The 25,758-nt window shown below is 40.7% G+C and overlaps 1 protein-coding gene across 2 annotated transcripts; it reads left to right on the top strand.

Moving 5' to 3' along the window:
* Positions 1-6,257: 6,257 nt before the first annotated feature.
* Positions 6,258-17,434, top strand: LOC110073780 (selenoprotein Pb-like). 2 transcript variants are annotated; one of them, XM_072997543.2, is made up of 6 exons: positions 6,258-7,069; positions 8,423-8,526; positions 10,381-10,613; positions 12,585-12,797; positions 14,538-14,676; positions 16,035-17,434. In XM_072997543.2, the coding sequence occupies exons 3-6, from the start codon at positions 10,399-10,401 to the stop codon at positions 16,278-16,280; spliced, it is 813 nt and encodes a 270-aa protein (XP_072853644.2). In that variant the 5' UTR covers positions 6,258-7,069; positions 8,423-8,526; positions 10,381-10,398; the 3' UTR covers positions 16,281-17,434. The 2 variants fall into 2 exon arrangements, with proteins under 2 accessions (XP_072853644.2, XP_020639022.3); XM_020783363.3 differs by lacking the exon at positions 8,423-8,526.
* The last annotated feature ends 8,324 nt before the right edge of the window (positions 17,435-25,758 follow it).

The following is a 25,758-nucleotide window of genomic DNA, read 5'->3' as shown; positions in this document are numbered from 1 at the left end:
GGGAACAGATAATAGTCAGAAGGAGCTAGGTCGGGAGAATAGGGTGGATGGGGCATCACTTGAAAGCCTAAGGAGGTCAGTTTCCTAATTATTTCACCTGCAGTGTGTGACAAGGTGTTGTCGTGCAACAGGATGACACCTTTGGAGAGCTTTCCTTGATGTTTTGCCTCAACTTAGTCAATAAAGCACAGTAATATTTTGCATTGATGGTTGAACCCTGTTGGAGGTAGTCCACCAGTAGAACTCCCTTCTTATCCCAAAAAACTGTTGCCATTTGCTTCTGCACCGATCTTTGCACTCGGAACGTCTTTGGCCTGGGGGAACGACTGTGCCTCCATTCCTTAGACTGTTCTTTTGTCTCAGGATCATAACAGTAGATCCATGTCTCATCACCAGTTTGCCCAGGAAATCTGACTCATTTCTTGCAAAATGTTCCAAAACAGCCACTGATGATATCACACGTTTCCTCTTTAGTTCGGTTGTCAAAAATTTGGGGATCCACTTTGCTGCCAGCTTTCTTATTTCTAAGTCATTGTGGATAATGGCACCACTCTCTCTCGTGATATTCACAGATACTGTATATAGCTGATATTCGGCGGTCTTCCATGATCACGTCATGGATGGCTTTCACATTTGCAAGCACAGAGAAAGAAACAGGCCTTCCACTGGGTTTCTCACTTTCAACATCAAAATGGCCAGTTTTAAAATTGACAACCCAACGTTTAACTGTTGCATATGCATGAAAACTGGATTGCTATTGTTGGAAACTCACGCTTGGTTCTCAACCTTTAAGTTCTGGCTCTGCCTTTTATTCAATTCTAACCAGAACTCTTTTACCTTTTTGATGCTGACGGATCATCACGCTTCCCAATGGTTGACCATGATTCAGAAGAAAATCATGTCCTTAGGAATTTCCTTGGACACATTCTACCTGTCCTCTCCTTCGGCACTATTTCAATCAATCAAAAGCAGACTGTTAGACATCCAATTCCAACATCTGACTGAGGCAGCTCGGAAAACTTGTTCCCCTAGTCATTTGGGTCTACTCCTGAAGCCAGGGCTTCTAGCTCCCTATTTCTCCTTTTTAACTGATCCCCACCAAAGAAGAGCATTAATGCTGGCAAGATTCAATGTACTACCGTCGGCTATTTTACTTGGTAGATACTGTAGAGTCCCACATAATCTCAGACAATGCCCCTGCAGTCAAGATGCCATTGAAACAGTTTCTCATGTTCTTTTGGATCGCCCCTTTTATAATAGGCCACGAGCAAGATTTTTAGATCCACTGCTCTCTGGTTTTCATGGTCGCTCTGATAAGGCCAAGGTCTGCTTAGTCTAGGGGAAAATTAACCATGTCACTACCTATGTTGCTTGTTTTTTACATACCGCAATTCAAATCAGAGAGGCTATCTCCCAGGCATAGTTCATAGTTGCACCACTTTTCCCAACTTAATTCGGTCATGGTTTATTACTCTCCACAGCTTTTCTGTTGATTTAAGCATTCTGTACTTTCCAATAAAGGTTTGTATGTATGTATGTAACTGTTGCATATGAAGGGCCACTGTCACCCATAGTTTGTGACATTTCATCATGGATCTGCTTTGCACCTTTCCCTTGGAGAAACAGGAACTTGATTATGGTCCTATGCTTTTCTACATTGTACTTTTCTGGAGGTGCTGCCATGTTCACTTTGGACCTGAACATGAAAGATAAGTTAAAATCCTAGGTACTGTAGTTGATTTTTGCACCATTGAATACAGACAAATTGGCCAATATACCCTGCAATTTATGTCTTCCTAGCTCAGTTTTTTGTGGGAAAGGCTCAATACTTATCAGCACCCCCTCATATCATTAAAAGTCTATATTTGAAGCTAAAAACAGTAAGTATACAAATACTAAAAAGATCAAATTCCACTCTGAGAAACGATAAATAAAAGTAATAATTTATTGCCTGATATTTTTGTTCTCTACCTCAAAAGAAGAAAAATATTAATGTTCTCAGGCGTGCCTACTCAGAACTCTTCTTCAATCCGCGTTAATTCTCATGTCTTGTCTCTGTCTTAAAAGGAATCAAATGGGATATATAGTTTTAAAACACTTGACTGCTATTCAGCCAGCAACTATTCTGTTTGCCACTGAGCTCAGGTAGCTTCTAAAGTGCCACTAACTTTCCTCCAAACTTTCCACCATCAAACTCCTTTCATGCTCTTCTGTTGGAATGGTATTGCCGGTGCCATAACCTCAGAGGAACCCCAAGGGGCTGCAATGTCCTCATATGGGGTCCGTGAAGCCTTTAAGAAATGTTATAATCTTTTGCAGTTATAATAGGAAGAAAGGAAACGTAGCACAAAATCTTAATTTACCTTGCTTCTTTGTGTAAAACTTGGCTTTTCTAATCTACCACCTCGGTTAAAAGCAAACAAAAGGAAAACTTGGTTATGAAAATAATTGATAGCAAATAACTGATATTTCTGCACATGATGAGAACATGTAAGTGAATGATGCTGAGTGGCTGAGAGACAGCACGTGACATTTCTTGCTACTGTGCAGTCAAAACTGCAGGAAACTCTTGAGTCAGAGCCAGTCAAGTGACAGTGTGAGTGAGTATTTGGATAAACTTTGTGATCATGTTTCTTTGATTTCTGCTAATAAAACCATTTGGTTATTGTTGGGTAAAGTGACTCCTCAATATTATTACACAACAATACATTTTGGCTGAGCCTCAGTTTGGATCACTGGCTGAATCTGAAATGTAAAGAACTGATGGTGTTGATGGTGCATCCTGTTCAAGCAAAAATTATTTATTTATTTATTTATTTATTTATTTATTTATTTATTTATTTATTTATTTATTTATTTATTTATTTATTTATATTTCTACCCTGCCCATCTAGACCAAAGCTCTACTCTGGATGACAGAATGAAGCTTCTTCTAGTCCTTTTAAAAAGTATTGCCACTATAGCTGAAGAACTATATGGTTTCTGCATTGATAAACAAGAACATTGCCAAGAACCTTTTGTTAACACCTTTGTCAAATGACACAGTTAAGAAGCAAATTATTGGTTTGTCTGCCAATATCAAGGAACAATTATTTAAAATACCCTGTTTCCTTGAAAATAAGCCTTAACTTGAAAATAAGCCCTAGTATGATTTTTCAAGATGCTTGTAATACTGTATAAGCCCTAACCCAAAAATAAGCCCCAGTTAAGCGAAACCCCACCCTCCACCATTGTGCAGCAACCAGAAGAAGATGACATGACTGCATCTGAATAAATGTAGAGTTTTGTGTATGAAAAAAATAAAACATCCCCTGAAAATAAGCCCTAATGCGTTTTTTGGAGCAAAATTTATATAAGACCCTGCCTTATTTTCGGGGAAACACGATAATTCACATGCCCCCCTACTTTGCACCACAGTTGGACAAAAGCAGAGATATAACAAACATTACTGTGCTATGTTAGATATGAGCATGACAAAAATGTTTTTTGACATACTGTTCATCTCCTTGTTGGTACACACTACAGCTGACGTAGTAGTTAACATCTTGGATGAGTTTATAACATCTCATGAAATTGGTTGAAATGCTTTGGAATTAGCACAGACGGGTCACAAGCAACGTATGGAAAGCTTACTGGACTTCTAGCATGAATTTGGGAAATCATATCATTTGCGACTTGGTACCATTGCTGCATACATCGGGAAGCTCTAGTTGCTAAGAAGATACCAGAAAAACTAAAGCAGACCTTAAATAAATCAGTCAACATTGTCAATTTTATAAAAAGCAAATAACTGAATTCAAGATTTTCTGAACAGCTTTACAAATGTATTGACAATGAACACCACCAACTTTTGCTACACTGTGAAGTTTGTTAGCTATTACAAGGTAAAGTTTTGTCTCGTTTTTGGGAATTAAGATTATTCCTCATGGAGAAGCAATTTCACATCAGCAATCGTTGGACAGAGTTTTCCTAGTTAGTTAAATTAGTATATACAGTGGTGCCTTGACTTATGAACTCCAGAAGATGGTCGTAACTCGAAAGGTTTGTAAGTCGAAGCACCATTTCCCATAGGAATGCATTGGGTGGGGTGGGAATCACAAAAAACAACAACAACGATACTGCAAGACCTATCAGAAACACAATTAATTCGTTCCGGCCAAAGGAAAACAGAAAACAAAAGTAAACAAACCCTTCAAGACTCATCGGAAATGCAAAAAATGAAAACAAAACAAAAAACACAAAAAAGCAAACAAACTCTGCAAGATCAATTGGAAATGCGAACCCCCCCAAAAAAACAAAGACTGCAAAACCCATCACAGCACAGAAACATAACCCCTCCATCCCAAAACCATGCTGCAAAACCCACCCAGAACAGGCAGTTTTTAAAAAGCAGAAAGCCGCACCTTACCAGGCAGTCCGAAGCCTCCTCCAATTGCACACTCTCTAACCGCTGGGGTGAAAGACCTACAAGGACACACCCTCTTCGCCACCAACAGTTAATAGTTTGAATTCCCTGCCTTTTTCCTTGCCTTTTTTCCAATCGGAACTGGAAGCTCCAGTCGCAAGTCGATGCAAGTCGTTGCGGCCAGAGCTGGTCGTAACTCAAATTGGTTGTAAGTCGGGACATTCACAGTCAAGGCACCACTGTATATCAGATATCTTAACCTATTTTAATATGCTGAACTTGAAGGATAAAAAATTTATAATTTTTCAAGTTGAATATAAGATTGAAGCAGTTAGCAGAAAGTTGGAACTGTGGCATAATTTCCTATGGAACCAAAACTATGAGACATTTCCAAGCCTCACAAATTTTCTTGGTTCCATCGATGACGAGTTGTCTGAGGAGGACACATCACTTACTGCATGAAATTTGGAAGATTTTCAGCATAGGTTCTGTGAATATTTCCCCATTCCTGATGTAAGCAAAAACTGGAAGCAGCAAAGGAAGACAAGCTCATAGAAATATCCATAAATGGTGCTCTGAAACTGCAATTCAATGAACAGTCCTTTCCAAATTTCTGGGCTCTCCTACAAACAGATTTTCTGGAACTGTCTAAGAGGGCTATGAAAGTATCAATGTCTTTCATATCAACATATTTGTGCAAAAAGTCATTCTCTGCTTTCGTTTATCTTAATAATAAGTACAGAAACTACAGTATTTGGAAAAACGTAGTCAGAACTCAGAATACAAGATTCAGCTATTAAGCCTATCTAAGAAGGTTTATAAGTTAATTGCAGCGTCAGCCTTCTCATTAATAATAATTATATGAATATATGTTCCCTTTTCCCCACACACACAACTTATGTTTAATGAGGTACAATTTTGTACAAATTATATTCATGTCGTTTTCTAGCTCTCGTTTTCATGTGATGTTTTGTATTTGTGTGTCATATTAATGATTTATGTGCTTATACTTTCAGTTTCTCCAACAAGAATTAAAGATGATGGTGATGATGATGATGATTAAATACCACCAGGCACAGTCAAAATTATAAAAACATTGACTGGTATTATATAACAGATACAAGTTTTAACTGAAAACCTAGGTATCTGTTAAATATCAGTGCACTACATATGCTGTTCCTAATATTGCTGGTGTTTTTGAGCTCTGATGCTGTGATTTCTGAGATCTGCAACTGCTTATAGTATTGTGTGAAATTTCTTGATATTGTTCCCAAAGCCCCAATGACTACGGGGACCACTGAAGCGTATTTCTTCCAGAGGTGAGATGTTTCAATTGCTAGGTCTCTGTACTTATTTAATTTTTCCAATTCTTTATTTTCAACTCTGACATCCCCTGGAATTGCAATATCAATGATCCAGACATTTTTTCATTCTATTACTACTATGTTTACCAATCACTCCCTTCAAGGTGTCTATCGGTTTGGATCCCGAAATCCCACAAGTTCTTGACTTCCTCATCTCTACCTGATGTTCCCATGGATTTTTGGAGACTGGTAAGCTATATTTTTTGCATAATGACCAGTGTACTAATTTTGCCACTCTGTCATGTCTAACTTCTCCTTTCACTGTAAATTTCCCATATTATGAAGTGGCCTAAGACAGAGGTCCCCAACCCCCGGTCCGCAGCCCGATACTTGTCCGTGGCCTGAGCTGGACTGGGCCACCAAGACAGATCTCCCACCCCACTTCCCATACACACTCACCCCCACACAGCCTGTTTGCGCCTGTGCTCACGCTCCAGCACACCTGTGCGAGCGCTGTGTCACCGTTTGCACAGGCGCGTGAGCACAGGGGGTGCCCCGCCTTCCCCAGCCGGTCCGTAGACTAAAAACCGTTGGGGACCGCTGGCCTAAGAAGACAGTCACTTCATGATACTGGCAAACTAAATAATTTATTCTGGGGGGTAGGGGGCAAAAGAAGTACAGTAGGGGGGAAATTACACTATATAATAGGGCAGCACTGCTGCACTGCATGACTTATAACAAATTTTAAATTGAAAACTTCCTCCCAGAAGTGGCCAGCAGTAGATTCAGCTGCAGACAGGTCCTCAACCTGACCTTTAAGAAAAATCACAAAGAAAAGAAAGAAAATCCCCTTTGTTGCCCCTGTCCTGTCTCCTCCTGCTTCTGTATACATGCTACAGTGAATATCTAATATACTTTTTAATTGAATATATATTTTGTACCATTTCAACTAAAACAGCATATTGCATATATACTATGGCAATATCTGGATGCTAGACAGACGTGCTCTCATAGTTGAAGATGGTAATGTTTTTCAACATGCATTGCCTGGCACTGCATGGTATTTCTTCAGCTACTGCATGTGATGTTTCTGAATGAAAAACAAGTATCAGTGTGTGACTGGTAGTAATAAACACAATGTGTATTGCTATTGAATTCTCTGGGGACATCTGAGGCTATCCCTTAACCAATCGCTCCCTTGTCCCCAGCCCATTCTGGGTGGAGAGACCCGAGAGGAGGAGTGAATTATACTAGGGGGCAGACTGGGGAAGGGAGGGCAGAGGCACTGCAGCAGCATCAGGATAGTCCAAAGTTTCTGCTGGAACAAAGTAGAACAACATCAAGAGTCACCAGGAAAAAGGCAGAGTATCACTTTGTTGGGAATATTGGGTGCAAAGGGATGTTGGTGGGAGAGGGGAGCTGTGTCAGTTTTTACCACATTTGTGTTTGGCAGGTAGTCACAATATCTGGCTCTCGTTGGGATCATGTGGAGGGGGATCACAAAGAACCAGGGTCTGCAGAAGGAAGAAACACTACTGCTTCCTAAAACAATATACAGTATTGGTAATTTTTGGAAAAGGCACAATTCTGGCGAGGTGACATCCGCCATTTGACTAGCTTCTGTGCATGAGAAGGTCCACACAGAATAAGCATAATGGGGTTCTTTGCTGTCCCATTATTTGTGTTTGACTTCTTGAAAGTCAGCAGATAAGGAGGATATGAAAAGGGAATATTACACTAAAGCTGGGGCTTATACACAGCCCATGTAATGGCGGTGAGTAAAAGCGACTCTAAATGGGACTCAGTACAGTTGCTTGTAATGGTGTTAAAAACATATGAGCTGTTGCTTGGCCTCATTCCAGAAAATACAATAATACTTGTCTCTTTGTGATTAAAGTAGAAGAGTTATATCTAGGCAAGCTAGGTTTCAACAAATGACATCACTTCCCATGTTTGGTCTACTTGCTGGGATCAAAATAATAACATTCCAAATATGTCTGCAAAGAGTTTCATTTGATATCGTTGAATCATGTGATTGATTTTTGCTCACTGTTATGGGTATGTTTTTCATCAGACAGCTGGAAATTCAGAAAATTTTAATTTAGGATGGGGCTGTCGCTTTTGAAATAAATTTAAACCATTATGCACACAATTTAATAACCATATTAGTCTGCTGCAGCAAAAAGTAAAGCAGTGTACAGTACTTCTTTAGATTCTTCAGATGGCATCTGAAGAAGCAAGCTAAAGTCCACAGCAACATACTGCTTGCCAGACAAAACTTTGTGGCACCATTAAAGTGTCACAAGACTCCTGGTTAATAGTAGCATAGAATGCTTAAAACTTGCAGATTGCAGATGAGAAGACTGAAAATAAAGCATAATGTGATGATGGGGAACTCTTCGAAATCACGAGAGAGGCAAGTTGCAAAAGAGCTGTGTTTCATAACAGGCATCCCATGAACCTCCTTTCGCCAATTGCTATTTTGAAAATTGATCAGTATAAAATGTCTCTACGTTACATATGGGAGTGTCGAGAGGAGAATGGACTTTGTAGAGAGCAAAGAGATTTAGAGAGAAGTTAATGGCTGGAATTCCCTCCATCCTGATTGGTATAAATGCAATATAGTGCCTGTATCTGTCTTGTGTATAAGACACAACACGCTTCTGCTGTGTCATGTTCTTTGCTGGTGCTATCTGTTTCAATGCATTTTTAGATTCCCCCTTGCTGCTGCTGGCATATCTGAGTTTATATGGTATGAGTCTCACCATTTGCTGCTAAGCCACATTGGATGCAACTACATATTGGAGATATACCATAGTAAGTTTTTTACTTTGGATTATCCACAATCCAGAGCAAAATGGCTCCTATCACATATACTGTATGTTTTAATGTGGCAAAAAACAGAGTCACTGGCTGCATGCAAGCAAGAACAATGCTAGGTGGCCAGTGGTGAAGTAGTTGTGTAGCCTCCCAGCACTGGCTGCTCAGTGACTTTGATTTCTCCCAGGGAGTCAGTTTCAGCACCTCTGTTTTCACCACACTTGGAGCAAGCTGTTGTTCCTCCTTTTCAGGACTTGCCTGTCTGGCAACCTTTTGGACTGCGGTAACAGCTGGGGAGTGGCAGTAGCTGTAGCAGCAGGGGTCTCCGCAGTCCCTTGAAGACATGGCTGCTTCTGTCATACAGCTGCCCACTGGACAAGCAAGCCCTGTGGAAGAGGAAGGGCTCTCTTGCCCAGCTGAAACCTTAATGTGTTTTAAAATGGTGCCCAATGCACACTATATTAAAGCGGAGGAAAACGTATGTCATGTGAAGCAACAAATGTTGCTTCACATTGACACTGGGTTGAGGCAAATGTGTAGTTCTGACCTTTGTTTCCCTGCCAGACTCCAGACCCAAACGTCTACCTGTTCACTCAAACACAGCCCTTATTTTCATCTATTAAATATTGGATGATACAACGAGGAGAAAGAGAACCATTTATGCTGCCTTGAGTCACTGGAGAGAAGGCAGGATGTAGTGTAAACAATAAATAAACAATATAATTTAGCAGGCAAAAGGAAAGATAGCAACGCTTCTCGCTGACACACAATCATAAAAATTCTTGCTAAGGAGTAAACTCACAGACCAAATTAAAATATGTACATGTAATCATACTGTTAATTTTCTTTGTGCTTTTTTTGTATTGTCATATGATTCACACACACACACACACACACACACACACACACACACACACACACTGCAGACTGAGTAACACAAGGTAAGCACAAGCTTATCACCTCATTGATTAGCTGTGAGGGATCCCTGACAAAAATAAATAGAGATTTTATGTTGACAGATTGCAGGACTGAAGATAGTGAGTTTGCTATCTTACTCCATGTATGTCTGGCATAAGCCAACAAACAGCCCTGTGTTGTCTCACTCAAAACAGTTGACAGATCTGTAGGGTTCCCAGTCAGACTTTTTATCTTCAGAGAGAGGAGAGCCTATATATAAATTGATCCTTTGACATATTTCAAGAGTATTCTGCAGCTTATTATTTGTGTGCAGAATGGTCTGTTCCACATGTCGTTTTTTTTCCACCTCTTGTGCACTAACCCTTCATATAAATGGAAGCTGCTCTTGTTTTCGGCACTGCAGCCTCTAGCTTGCATAACCACATACTGGAGACCGTTAAGGCAGACACTGGGACACTCTGGCTGTGGAACATTTGCTAGGAGGATTCTGGTCTTCTCTTGAGATCAGTCTGAAAACTCCATCTTGCTGTGATATCACTCTGCATTTAAAAACAATGGACATAACATCTGACTCAAATGTGATTATTTCCTTACTCCCCTATCCTCACTTTTTAGACCACATTTTTCTAATGAAGAGTTATGCAGAACATAGAAGCTTATCTTGCTTACAGTTTTTTAAGTGCAGCATTAGAATAACACATCATCTGAGTTTAGCTGGGCTCCAGGTGAAAGCTTGGGTGGTGCTCAGTGTGACTGTGTCTATAATACATCCATTGCTCACTGACTGATTTTGAAGACTGCGTATTAGGACGTGGAACTAAGCATAACCATCCTAACACTGTTTAGCAAAAAAGAAGATGAAATCTATGTAGGCTTGTAGATCTGCCATGAATTGCTGCAGAAGTTTCTTAATGCTGTTATTTTCTACTGCAGGCTGGGGAGTTGGCCAGGATGGCCTTCTTGCCCTCAGCCACATCAGTCTTGCTGTTGGGACTGGTGATTGCTACAACAGGAACAGAAATGGCTGAGAACAGGACCCGGATATGCCAGCCTGCCCCACTCTGGAAGATTAATGGGACAGCCCCAATGACTGGGCTGGAGGGCCAAGTGAAAGTGGTGGCGCTGTTGAAAGCCAGCTGACAGTTCTGTCTCAAGCAGGCTGCCAGGTGAGTTTACTCTGTAGGGAAGATCACCTGGTTCAAGAGCTGTAAATGTGGCATCGGGGCAAAAGCAGGGGGAAAAATGGGCAACTTCGTAAGTAGATGTAGAGGAGACTGAAGTAGTAAAAGACATGTTATTATCCTTCAGAATTGATTTGATGGGTATCCTAAATGTGAAGCTGGCCATCTTTTCCGTTTCTTTCCTCAGTCAGGTGGAACACTATCCCAAAACAGGTAGTACTATCAGTTGGCTATTCAGAGCTTCAAAATATCACTAGCAGCTATTTTGGTTAGGGGATTCAGGGAGTGATAGCGATAATCCATCAGTAACTTCCAAGATCTGTTTTTGAATTCAAAAACAATATCCCAAATCACATCTTTGCCACTAAGCTCTCTGTTGGGAAAAATGGAACTGAATGGATTATTAGTCAAATATTACAGGAAACTGCCACCTATACATCCCAATCCAATGATTTGTGCATTGAAACCTTGGATGTAGCAGACAAGCTATCATACATGTACTGAAGGTAGATATAATATATTTCATGAGTTAGAGTTGAAGAATAACTTCAAATATTGTTTACCTATTTAGCAACGATGATCACCGTAATAGCTATGTAGTGAGAATATCTTTCAGGAGAAAAGCTTCCCTGGTGCATATGTGGTTCCACTGTCCAAAAATGGACTCCTTTTGGGGGAAAAAGTAACCAAAGCAGTTCAGAAAGTAATGGACGGAATATGCAGTTAAAGGAATATTTTGCTCTGCTCTACTGGTTCTTCTACAGCAATAAGATGTTGCTACATAATAGCATGATTTTGCTAATAACTGGAGCTGTGTGCCTAGAAATTACAGAGCATTGGAAAGCTTTAGATCAGGCTTGTCCAACCCGCAGCCCAAGGGCCTCATGCAGCCCAGGTCAGCTCATAATGCAGCCCAGTGCAATTTTTTATTTTTAAAGAAATTCCAAAGTTTCAAGATACACTGCCGGCGCTTGCGGACGGAATGTGGCCGGGGCATGTCACAGCAGTAGAGGGGGAGAGAGGGAAGGAAGGAAGGAGTGGGAGGGGAGGGGACAGGGGGGCTGCGTGACTGCATTGTGCCATCCCCATCAATAGATGGACCCCCTCCCAGCCCCATAAACCCGCCGGAGTCGAAGCTGGCAGCCTCTGCTGTCTGAGATCGCAGCTGCCAGTAAGCGCACTTGGAGCGGGGCTGCAGAGGACGGCTAGGGCTGCCCCCCCATGCGGCCCAAACCAAATGTATGTGTGCCCCAAACCAAATTTTCATCTTATAATGTGGCCCAGGGAAGGTGAAAGGTTGGACACCCCTGCTTTAAAGGGTCTCAGTACCTGCATCTGGATGGAAAGAATCTGGAATATTGCTCCGTGTGAAAAAAAATCTCAACTACAAAGAACTGTTGGATAAACAGTAAAGGGCATTTTGACTCCAGTATAGTTTCTGTTTATATTGTTTGTAAATTCAGAACCACACACTGACAGTTCACATCACTTAAAACTAGGGAGGAATGTTCTATCATGTATTCATTGACAAACTTTGTTTAATTTGGACAATACTTGTTGAATCAGAGTCTTAACGTCTTGGTGTGCTGATTCGCATAGTCTCCTGACTTATCTTTGGAAATTTCTGTTCTGTTGTTATCAAATTAAAAATATAAAAAACCTCCTCAGATATGATATAAATGTATACATAATAGGGGTTGTGGAACATAAATGTAAAGAGATTCAGATGTACAGAATTGCATCCTATATGGTAGTGTGGATAGGGGAGGGTTGTTGTTTTATATGTATGATTATGTCCTACTGGAAACCAGTAGTGGCATCACCACTAGATGGTGAAGAGTAGAAATTTAAGAAACAAATAAATTGTATATACAGAGAGCAAGGACTGGGAGGATGTTTACATCTGTGCACTTCATTTCCCTAAATATTGCTTATTATTGCTCCTCCCATCACCAGCCTTGGCGGCTTGCAGAAGAAGCTCTCTGATGAAGGGGTGAACGGTGTCAACTTCATGATTGTAAATGAGAAGACTCCTTTTTCCAGAGCAATGTACTGGGAGCTCAAAAGGCATGCACCTGAAAGCATTCCTGTCTACCAACAACAGATCTGGGAACCTGATGTTTGGCATATTCTAGATGGGGACAAAGATGACTTCCTTATTTATGACAGGTCAGTGCTAGAAGGTATTTCTAGACAGAGGATTCCCCTTGATAGCAGTTATATGTCAGAGTGTGCCTGTTCCATCTTTATTTCTTTCTATGGATTTTTCCTGGTTAAATAAATAAAAAAGAGGGGGGGAGAGAATAAAGAAGTTGTGGGTGGGGACTGGGGAGCAATGTCCGTTAAAGGTGCATTTAAAATTCACTGAATAAGATAAGGCAATAACCATTCCAACAGAACGTACAGTAATTTATTTTCATAGCAAGACCATTTGGAGATGGTGATGTCTTATGCATCTGCTTCCCATGAGTCCTAGGCTGTGAAAACCATGGACCAGTCAGGTTAAGTTGCAATAAATAGAACAAAAGAACTGGAAGGCCTGTTACCCAGCAGTCAGCAGCATGTTGAGGACCAGTGTGGTGAAATTATTACATTGCTGGACTAAGACTTGGGAGACTTGAGTTCCAGTCATGAAATGAAGGGTGCGATCACACAGAGAAATGGATCACAATTTGGACAGTCCAGTGCTATCTATTTCTTGGTAGTCATATGCTCCAGCGAAACCCAATCCATGGTCGTGCTGGATCTTTTTGGTCCAGCTGTTGGGCTTCTACTTTTGGGGGCTGGGCTGGAGCAATTCCTCAGCAGACGGTAGGTTGCTCCCAGTTAAAGCCGTCCGTTCTGTTGCAATAAAGTACATGCCTTGGTAGCCATCTGATCACTCAGTAACTCTGAGTGACCTCAGGCCAGTCAGACTCCCTTAACTTGACCTCACTGGATTGTTGTAAGGATAAAGTGGGGAGAAAGGGAGGCATGGACACTACCTTGAGTTCATTGGAGGAAAGATGCAGTGTAAATGCTAACAAATCTGAGAAATCAATCTTGAAAGAGTTTGAGGGGATCAAAAGGAAATCCTCAAGAAGTTCTGTATAAATGTATATGAAAAGTAATTAGAATGGTACAAGGAAGAGAACAGAACATGATAATAAGGTACTCTTGGTTATATGATCTAAAAGTTTAAAGGTTTGAATTACTCCCTGAAATAGTGTTGGATTACACCATCTGACTCTATCCAAACCTCCTTCCCGCTTGCATTTCTTCTTATTTTCTCCTTTCCTTTGCACACACGGTTTGCTTCTATCCTCATTGTACACCACCACAGGTGCATGGGTAGCTAAATTAAATTGTTGCTGTTTTTGTTCCTCCCCACCCCAAAAAAGACACTGTGCTTCTATTATTTGTTCCTGGTTGCCTTTAGCCTTGGTGCTTTGAAGAACCACCAGGACAGAAAAGCTAATACAGGGGTGGTGTGAGTGATTCTTCTTACCATCAAGCAGCACAGATTTGCAGGGTGAAAATTGGGACAAGCCTGAAATATATAAAGACTTACTGGTGGCAACAGATGGGAGGTACCGTTATTTTTCGCTCCATAAGACGCACCTTTCCATAAGACGCACCAATTTTTTAGGAGAAGAAAACAGGAAAATATAATATGGTTTCTTCGCTCCATAAGACGCACAGACTTTCCACCCCCCCTGTTTTGTGGGGAAAAAGTGCATCTTATGGTGCGAAAAATACGGTACTATTAAGCCGTGCCCTTTCTTGTCTTTTTCTGCTTTTGAAATAAAGTGTCAGATCAATTCAGGCTGATTACATTCATTCCCGATACACATGGATGGATCAAGATAACACTCTCCTGACATCAGCTCTGTTTCCTTTTCCTTCTTTTGTTGCTCTTGGGGGTTGCAGGTGCAACAGGCTGGCTTTCCACATTCAGTTGCCATATAGTTTTCTGCACTTACCGTATGTTGAAGCAGCCGTGCGCTACACATACCGCAAGGACTATTGTGGCAATTGTTCCTGGTACCATTCCAACAGCAGCCAGGAGGTAGGAGTTCTTCACCCTTTCTCTTTTGAACAACTGTATATATTTAACTTTGACTTTACTTCACTTGCCCAGCCTGGTCCTCTGATGGGGAATATTAGAAGAATTCTAAATATAACATTCTGACGTGTGGGAGTGAAAGGGCAGAAGACAGAAATGGGGCATTTTAATACATGACCCACAAGATTTAATTGGGAGAAGAAATAACATGGTAGTGCTTGCTCCCATTCCCATATATAGGTGTGTTATGACACTAGCATTTGAATCTTATTTTAGCAGCGGCCATATTGTCACTTCTTTCATTATGCTTGAGGACAGCAGGACCGCCAAGTGCCCCGCACACTGTCCTATCACCCAAACACTTTGTGGTCACTTACAGTATCTGTGAAATGAGGTGGCTGTCTTGCTCTGCCTGATGATGGGACTGATTACTGATTACTGTATTTCTCTTGAGAAAGGAGAATGAATGTTAGTGGGATATCATGAATCATTTTTAATATGTTCTCAAACCATGTCAATTATACTTTGAATAGTAATCAATATTTGTAGCTTTTAAAGGGAGTGCCATGGAGTAGAGTATATTTGTTCCAAATAATTTCTTCCAAGCCTAAAGTTAAGACAAATCCAGCTTCTTCCAGGGCCTGGTATAAATGTTTTGGTTGTGTGGGATACCTTACCTCCCCTTTCTTGTTCTCTTTAGATACTTAAAGGTATCTAAGCCACATGGTGAAAAAAGAGGAGGAGTGCGCCTTTGATGGTTATGTAACAGAAGGATTTCAGCAGTTGTAGGTGGCTGAAATCCCCCTTCTACACACCTGTTTAAAGATACAGGAGGCCTGTCTTCTTTTGCATGCAGAATATCTGGTCCAATGTAGATCTCCACATACTCCGCAATTTGTGGAATTTTTCAGTTGCCCTAATCCCTAACAGCTATCGTATTTATTCAAGTAATTATTTATTTATCACCTTTTATTAACAGCTTTAAAAATGAACATTGTTCTAGGAGATTGGGTGGAGAGGTGGCTTTGCGATAGCCACAGTAGTCAGGCAATCAGCTCCATCTACAAGCTCCCTGTGGAAAGTGGATGTGGTTTCCTTATTGTTACAACAGACAGAAAGCCAGTCAGTCCTTTACAACTAGCGTCTTCTGAAAACGGAAAGAGCCAGTTGCTGCTCAAGTCAAATTACTTTAGAAGTTTATATCCTGGTATAGTAAGACTGGGTGTAGATTTGCTGACGGACTTGAAATTTAAGAAAAATACACCTGTTTCATCCTTAAAATCGTATGCTTGTTTTCACTCTAAGTCTGTCAACTCGAGTTCATCTGTATAATATATTAGAATCTGGTTTTATTTTTGCAGATTAATAACACAGCAAGTGTCCATGGGATAACAACTGAGACTACTGAAGTCCCTCAGAAGAGCATAGTGAAGAGCAAGCATGAAGAGGAGAGGCAAGAGGCACCTAACACTCAGCATGTAGCCCATCATCATTCACATCATGGAGAAAAAATCAAACATAAAGTCTTGAGTTTAACCAGCAGAGAGCACTCATTCTCCCCTTCCCAGAGCCATTCCCAGAAGCATCAAGGAGGAACATCTCAGTAAAATCTTTCAACTTCCATGAAACAACAAAACTCAGTAGGTACACCTATATTTCCCCAAAATGAATAAGAATAAAACACCAAACTAGTATGGGAGCAAACCTATACTGTATTTAGAAGGAAGAACTCTGATGGCTCAGTTTTCAGCAGAGCAAGAGAACTGACTATCTCAGTTTCTTACTGAAATTAATATTGCCTCTTATGTGCTTTCTGTTGATAACAGAGAGCATAACACAGCCTTCTGTTTTGTGATTTATACAACTGAACATTATAAGTGCATAGCCAAGATTAAAGTTGTCTTCTTACTTGTGAGTCAACCTCCAGAATCCTTTGCATACACTAATTTTGTTAAGTGCTCTTTATTAGGGGCTTTGCTGGCTTTTCAGAGTTGTTATGATTTAGCATTGCAGATTGCCTGAGGTAGCCATCTTATTTGCTGAAGGAATCTATAGCTATTATGGTTTTCTGTTTGTCCTGAAGTCAGTTCTGATCCTATCCCCTCTCTTTTTTTGCCTGATTTTCTGTACTCATTGACGCATGTGGTGTAAACTCTAATACTGCAGTCACTGCAGGCTGACACTGTACAGAAAAGTATGTCAACAGAGATGAAGGGATAGGATCAGAACTAGCATTTGTAATCAAAAGGACAGAAATCAGAATATGCTAACTTCAAGCCTGGAGCTCAAGATTTTATACACAATGGTCCATACCCATAACTATTCATTTGAAGACTGTGACATTTATGGTAAAGTAAATGTGGTGGTGGGGAATCTGTGTTGTGGGAACAGAAGTGGAATCAGCCAAATTTATAAATGTATTAATCTGAGATGGGAAAATTTACTTTTTTGATTACTGCTCCCAGAATCCTCATACTAGATGAGACATTCTGGAAGTTGAAGTCCAAAAATTACCGTACATTTCCAATATGTGATATTAATACTTAATATAGCCAGACTGAAAGATTTGGGGTGAGGTTAAAGTAAGCAATTATGTGTTTACTCATACAGTCCAGTCCCACCCTAGTTTACCCAAACTGTTCATGACTAACTGGGGGGGAAATACATTTGTCTCCTTAATCAAGGAAAAGGATGGTTGCTGGTGAAAAACAGTAGAACTGTATTCTGGAATAGAAGGTAGAAATAAAGTTTCTTAAATCAATGTGTTTGAGGTCTTTGTTCACAATAATTGTATGTATAAAGAGCTTAACAATCTTTTGCCTGAAACACACTGTTTCGTCTTGAAACGGTGTTGAGGGTCAGGATGAAAGAAATATCTCATGGGAAAGGTGTAATGGGCAGACCTTACTTAGAGCATTCCATCCCTTTTCCCAAAACCACTTTGCTATAGGTTATTTTTAACAGATCTTTATTATTATGTGGTATTTTGTTGACATTCAGTTAATTGGCATGTACTGGTCAAGTCTTCTCATTGTCCTAAAGGTAATTTAATGACTTGACACACAAGTTTGTAAAAGTTCAAGATGTGGTGATAACTGCTTAATTAGTTTTGCAAAAGAATTAGACAAATGGAGGGATCTGAAACCACCAAAGGTTATTCATCATGATGAGCCTATACTGTACCTCCTCAAGGATAAGAGGCAGCATGGTTCAGAATACCACTTGCTAAGGGACAAAATTAGGAGAGATCTTCCACTCTCATGTCACATTGCTAGTTTTCTCATGGACACCTCTTTGCTCACTGTGAAGAAAAGGTTGCTAGACAACAGGATGCTCTTTGCCGTGTCTTGCCTGTGAGGGCAAAACCAGCATCTTGAGTTGAGCCCAAATATGTCTAAGAGCCTGTACATGGTTGTTTTTAGGAAGATGTTTTTTCAATGTCTGGACGCAGTTATATTTTGCACTAATTGTAATTCCCCATTTGTCTCTGAAAGTTATTTATTTAACTTTATTTAATTATTTATTTAATTCCCCACCCCAAGTAAGATCCAAGGCAGCTTCCAGTGTTAAAAAATAAATAACAATAAATTATTATTTTTTAAAAAATTAATAGCTATAATATTAAAACTGGTACCTAAGTACCATTTTTAAAAACACAGTTAAAACAGCAAAAGATACAACAGATCTATGTTAAGAACCCCCTCTTAGACAGGTGGTCACTAAGAGAAAGGCTGCCTGAAGGCAAGGGTCTTTGCCTCCTCGCACCAAGATAGCAAAGAGAAGGCCAGCCTACCTCCCATTAGAAGAGTTCTATAGTTTAGGAGCAGTGACAGTGAAGACCCTGTCTCATGCCCTCACCAAATGCTCCTGTGGGGATGGGATTGAAAGAAAGTCCCCCACCCCAAGGATCTGAAAGCCCAGGCAGGCTTATATAGGGAGATGTGGTCTTTGAAGTAGCTTGAACTCAAGTCATTTAGGGCCTGTTTGGATGTTTCTATTAGGTACCAGCACTTCCCACCCAAAAGTACTAAAAGTTAGGGGTAATTCTGCCTATGGCCAACTGATATTGACAAAAGGACATTAAAGATTTCTCTCACATTAGATTCCTAAGATTTGTGAGTCAACAAAGTGCATCTTTCATAACAAATAACAATGTTCCTACAATAAGTGTCGTTGTTTGGATCAGATGAATGCACCATTTCTTTCACTGATTAATTCTGTAGAAGTCCTATCAGTTTCATGCTGCACCAGCATGAGGCAGTGGAGCCCAGCGCTGTTCCTCTTCACTATGTCGCTTATACTAAAAGGACCACAGAGCTTGGTTGCTGTATTTGATACCACCTGTAAACGGCATCAACAAGATACATGGACCGTATGGAAAAGGAAGGAGAGAGAAATGGAAGCTGATCACTGTCAAGAAATATGCAAGGGGAAAGACACGTTCTGGGGAATGTATGAATGTGGGAAGAGGGAGGGAAAACCGAGATGGACACAGAAATAGAAAGAGGAAAAATATGAGAGGTAGGAAGGAGGCAGTCTACTTCTCTTCTGTGTGGAAATAGATCTGAAAGGTTAATCTTCTGATAGAGCAGCATCAGTAGTAGACAGGGTTCTGATAGGACCATGATGGCACGAGCGTGCCAATGACTTTGACGATGATTTGTGTTAACGTGTTTTATTGCCTTTACGCATGCATGAGGGAAATGATGATCATTTATGACTAGGACAGGGGGCACCCTATTGAAATTTTGGGTGAAGTGGTCCCTATCCACAAGCCACCTCTGGATTGAAGCTTATCTACATTTTTGAGCTTCATGGCTTGTAGTGTCCTGCTTCATGCAGAAATCAGAGATACTGCAAATTAACAATTCCCCTTTAGGGACTAATCTGAACTACTGATTGCTATGACTGGTGGAGATGTGGTGATTCGGAAGCTACTCTTGCAGTCTGAGGAAGTGGACTTGTCCACGAAAGCTCACATGAAAACATAGCAGTTAGTCTTTAAGGTGCCACAACATTCTTGTCTTCTTTATTTTCTGTTTTTCTTTTCTTTTTGCCTGGCACTTTTTGCTCATTCAATTGGGGTATAGCATAACTTGTTTTTGTTTATATTTTGGAAACATCATACAATGAATCAGGTTCCTGAAAGGCATGCACACAGGTCACTTCCAGAAGTATTTATTTGTCCTGCAGTGTACCAACATGGCTGTTAATGCTCAACTTCACATGTGTTGCTTTCAAATGCAAACAAATTTGTGGATTTTACTTTTCCACTTCTTTTGGCAGTGTCACACACACAGAAACCAGAAGGCTCTAGATATTTTTCGTTTTTTGTTCCTGTCCTAGTTCCTGTTGTTTTCTGTCTCTCCCAAACAACTTATCCTTGAACTGTCCTTTGGTCACTTGATTACATTCTAGTAGAAATGAGTCTAAATAAAAAGTATGCCACTTGGAAGCCTTATTTCCTTAAAATAATCATATTTGAATTGCTGGATAGCTCAGTGGTTTAGGTCTTGAGCCAGAGGTCGGGAGTTGTAATGATCCATAGTGTCCCTTCCAGCTCTGCAGTTCAAAAACTTATCATCATCACAGAACTGAAGAGCTGGGAGGGACCTTGCAAGTGATTGGTTTTATAGTTTTAGAAGTCCTGCTGTCTAGATGACTAGTATCTGAGCCATTGAACTCAGAACTGGCATCTCACAATTCTATGAAATATACATGAAGAAATATTCTGGGCAAACTTTGTAGCATATGAAGCAATATGAGATTCCATTCCTATTTGCCTGTAGATGAGATTACATTCCTCGTGCAACAACACTGCTCCCAAACAGCAGCTGGTATAACCTAATGTACCATCTGATTGCTCACCCCATCATTAATCCCTTTCCCCCAAATTTCTGAACTGTCACTTGTTTTAGAGTTAACGTGTAGCCAGTCCCCTGTCTTCCTTTCATATCTGGCTGAAACCCCAAGACTGGATTTTTAATAAGCCTGTAGAGGCCCTAGGTGAAACATCTGGGAAAAAAATTTATTATTAAGGCTGCAGCTCTGTTGACACTTTTGTAAAAGTGACTCCAAATGTACCAGTGGGAATTACTGATGAGCTAATTGACACAGGACTGGACTATAAGAGACTTGTTTAATTTTGATAAGCTTCGTACAAATCAATCTCATATACTTATTTTTCTTCATTTGTTTTAATTTTATGTATGGTCTCCATTCTTAATTTGTTAGTTCTTCTTATATTGTATTGTTTTTAGGGAATTAAATTATTCTTTTTTTAAAAAGTTAGAACTAATTTTTGCTTAGGACAACAAAAGGATAATCAAAAATGTCCATGGGCTTCTATCTAATTTTCCTGATACCCTTTTGCCCAAGCTGCTGCTCCCATTAATTGAGCTTACATTCTTGGTAGTTGTGTCCTGTTTGCCTTTGCAGTAATCTGAGTCCATAGGTTCCTAGACCTTGAGTTCTTATCATTCATGTTCAGTTCTCAAATATTTGCTAAAAGCCATCCTTCAATTGCCCTCTCAGTTTCTCAGCAGTGCTAATTTACTCAAGAAAGCCCAATGGGAATTTGTGATAGAATCCAGAGCAAAGCAAGGTTAATTTCAACATACAGACACAGATCCTGAGGACATACTAGATACTAAGCATGTTTTCTCTGATCAATACTCCACCCACCACACCCCTAGCAATAGGACTTTTGCAGAGACATCTGCTTCAGCAGCCAGACTTGCAAATTAAGCCTTTATTTGCCTCCAACTGGCCGATCACAAAATGCAGCACACCAGTGAAAGATATATATATGCGTAGAAAATCACATGCTGTGACATCTTCCACCATTTGGGAGGCAATTCTGCAAAAAACATGATAAATGGGTTAAAAAGTGTGTGAGAGAAAAATATTTGGGAACATACTGTATAGTTCTGGGGTTGTTATGGGTGAGGGTTCCTGATTAATCTGTACCCAGGTCTCTTCCAAGTCTGGTTTCACTTCCTCAGACTCAGATTTAGGAACAATGTGTGGACAATCAATATTTCAGGAACTTCAATAAAACTATTTACATCACATTTAAGATTGGTCTTCTCTTCCTCACTCAATGGGATAAGAAAAGGGTTCCATTCTTGAACAGTAAATGGATTGTCATTATTAGAGCCCCACTGTTCATTTCTGCCAAATGAAAAATAACACAGTACTGTCTGGGCTGTAACAGTATCCAAATGAAGATGGAGGCCACAATTTCCCAGTGCTTTCAAATCCTGTTTGTGTCAACAGGAAGGTTGAGTATAGTGCTTGGGTACTTAAAAGCTGCTGAAAAGTATTTGGAAGTAGCCTGGGCGAAAGATTTTTTGTTGTCACTGATGTTCCAGAATGTTACAATATGCAATTTGGAGTAGTGCATGGGATGGGGAGAAAGGATTTGTGTAACCTGAAGAAACACTACTGGTGTCCTGTACTGTGTAAATGTTAATGAAAAAAGAGGAAATCAAAATTCCATGGAAACCACATCCACAATGTTACTTATTCTGTCTTGCACTCTAATGCAACATTGTGGAATGTCCTCCATTCTATATCCTAGTGCTCAGTTTAAGTGAAGGCAAAAGGCAGATGTCTGAGCTGCAATCATCCTTGTATTTTCAAAAAAACCAGGACCCACTATTTTCTCTTCATTCTAGTGGGCGTTGCTAGGCGTAATGTAATCTACCGGGTACTTGTCCATTTACCAGTAAATCATCAAGCCTGTATTCTTCATCTGGGGAACAAACTGCTCTGCACACTTCATGGCTACCACATCTAGTTGCTTCAGTGCTTCATTTTTCCCCTTTACAGGCTTTCCCCTCCAAACTACCCAGCTTAATGCACACAACTATAGAAATCAAAACATTGCACAATTGAGGGTTGCCTGGTGAGCCAAAACCTGAGGTGGGGGAGTGAACACTTGCAATGTCAAAGAGCTAGGACAGATAGGTTTGGTATTGGGTTGGTACTTTGTGTAAGCCAAGCTTGTTGTGGAACCCTGGTGGCAGAAGAAGAGTGAAGGTAAAAGGGCCCAGAATTTGTATAAAAGAACACAGCTAGCCATCCAGAATAAAACACAATGGTTTTGCTGCCCGGCAGGCAAATTGTTCCCAGAAGTTACAATGGCTGTTGATATTCCTGCTTGAGTCTCACTGTTTAAACACTGTTTCTATTGGTAACTCAGAAGTAAAGCAAGTGTTAATGTGAACATGGTGGCTTTCTAATGCATTGCATATTCAGTTTTGAATATATGGTATTGGACAATGGAAGTCATTTCTTCATCTCGCTTTGTCTGCCTTGTATGATTATGTTGTAAGCCGCCCAGAGACCTTTGGGTAGTGTGGGCGGCATATAAATTAACCAACCAACCAACCAACCCTCTCAAAAACAGCTGCAAGTAAGGACACTCCACAATTCAGTCTACAAAGTTATCATATTATGATGCTGAAAAAGCCATGCACCACACATTAGCATTTATGTCTTCCCAATCCTCAGAGAGTTTAACTCAGTGAAGTGAGCATGGATCTGAAATATAGTACTATAAACTCATCTTCATGTTTCCAGCAGCATCCTTCCTTTAACAATGCCTTTAACATACTGACACCTAGTGGTAGCAAGGAACATATTCTTAGGACTATGCCACAAAGTACTTCACAAAAGCTCGTGCTGAAATAAATGTTAGTCTTAAAGATGTAAAAATAAAAAAAAAATATGCAAGAAAACCAGTTAGAATGTCTAAAGGATATTTTCCTAATGTCAGGCAACATTGTGGGCTCAATTAGTGCAGTTTTCAAATTCTAAATTAGGCATTAGCAGCTGCTGCAATTTGATAATTACATGCTATCAATTCTGACTTATAATCATTTCCAGGGTTGTCTAGTTACTGAATACTCAGAAGTGGTTGACCATTCACTTCTTCTGGGGGCACCCTGGGACTATGCAACTTGCCCAAGGCTACCTAGGTCTGCTCCTCTCCCAGGAGACACAATGGGGAATTGAATTTCTGATCTCAGACTCCAAAAATAAAATCAAAACTACCACCTCCTTTTTGCAAGTGATCTCCTATATTACAAGCTGATCTACCTTCCTGTGATTCTCAAAGTCATTCCACTTCTGGCATAATTGCTGCAAGCATCTGTGCTCTAGATACCCATGTCAGCAGATCATTACCCAAGTATTCTAGAACCTTGAACTCTTCAAATCATTTAGACACGATGGAATTCTTGCTGCATTTCAGATGAGCAACCCACTCATGTGCATTCACACAGATCACAACAAAGAACTTGCTCTCTCATTGTATTTCACTCACATCAGTCCTCATCGCACTCTCCATCCTGGAAAACAACTGGCACCCGTGTGAACATATATCACACCCCAAGGCTGCTTGCTTGGGGTTAGGAGTACAGGTGAAAAAATATTAGTAATACTCAGTGACCCCTAACAAGACTTCCAAGGTTAAGTGATTTCGACATGACAACACGTGTGTGTTTAGTCGTTTAGTCGTGTCCGACTCTTCGTGACCCCATGGACCAGAGCACGCCAGGCCCTCCTGTCTTCTACTGCCTCCCGGAGTTGTGTCAGGTTCATGTTGGTTGCTTCGCAGACACTGTCCAGCCATCTCATCCTCGGTCGTCCCCTTCTCCTCTTGCCATCACACTTTCCCAACATCAGGGTCTTTTCCAGGGAGTCTTTTCTTCTCATTAGATGGCCAAAGTACTGGAGCCTCAGCTTCAGGATCTGTCCTTCCAGTGAGCACTCAGGGTTGATTTCCTTTAGAACTGATAGGTTTGTTCTCCTTGCAGTCCAGGGGATTCTCAAGAGCCTCCTCCAGCACCACAATTCAAAGGCATCAATTCTTCGGCGGTCTGCTTTCTTTATGGTCCAGCTCTCACTTCCATACATCACGACAGGAAAAACCATAGCTTTGACTATTCGGACTTTTGTTGGCAAGGTGATGTCTCTGCTTTTCAAGATGCTGTCCAGATTTGTCATCGCTTTCCTCCCAAGAAGAAGGCGCCTTTTAATTTCAGGGCTGCTGTCTCCATCTGCAGTGATCATGGAGCCCAGGAAGATAAAATTTGACACTGCCTCCATATCTTCCCCTTCTATTTCCCAGGAGGTGATGGGACCAGTGGCCATGATCTTAGTTTTTTTGATGTTGAGTTTCAGACCGTTTTTTGCACTCTCCTCTTTCACTCTCATTACAAGGTTCTTTAATTCCTCCTCACTTTCTGCCATCAGAGTGGTATCATCTGCATATCGGAGGTTGTTGATATTTCTTCCGGCAATCTTAATTCCGGCTTGGGTTTCTTCCAGTCCAGCCTTCCGCATGATGTATTCTGCATATAAGTTAAATAAGCTGGGGGACAATATACAGCCTTGCCGTACTCCTTTCCCAATTTTGAACCACTCAGTTGTTCCATGACCAGTTCTAACTGTTGCTTCCTGTCCCACATATAGGTTTCTCAGGAGACAGATAAAGTGGTCAGGCACTCCCATTTCTTTTAGGACTTGCCATAGTTTGCTGTGGTCCACACAGTCAAAGGCTTTCGCGTAGTCAATGAAGCAGAAGTAGATATTTTTCTGGAACTCTCTGGCTTTCTCCATAATCCAGCGCAAGTTAGCAATTTGGTCTCGAGTTCCTCTGCCTCTTCGGAATCCAGCTTGTACTTCTGGGAGTTCTCGGTCCACATACTGCTGAAGCCTACCTTGGAGGATTTTGAGCATAACCTTGCTAGCGTGCGAAATGAGTGCAATTGTACGGTAGTTGGAGCATTCTTTGGCACTGCCTTTCTTTGGGATTGGGATGTAGACTGATCTTTTCCAATCCTCTGGCCACTGTTGAGTTTTCCAAACTTGCTGGCATATTGAATGTAGCACCTTAACAGCATCATCTTTCAAGATTTTAAATAGTTCAACTGGAATGCCATCACCTCCACTGGCCTTGTTGTTAGCCAGGCTTTCTAAGGCCCACTTGACTTCGCTCTCCAGGATGTCTGGCTCAAGGTCAGCAACTACATTGTCTGGGTTGTCCGGGATATCCAAATCTTTCTGATATAATTC

Source organism: Pogona vitticeps, chromosome 4 (assembly GCF_051106095.1).
Source record: "Pogona vitticeps strain Pit_001003342236 chromosome 4, PviZW2.1, whole genome shotgun sequence".
NCBI lineage: Eukaryota > Metazoa > Chordata > Lepidosauria > Squamata > Agamidae > Pogona > Pogona vitticeps.
The sequence above is the reverse complement of the archived record's forward strand: the minus strand, read 5'-3'. Positions and strand labels throughout refer to the sequence as shown.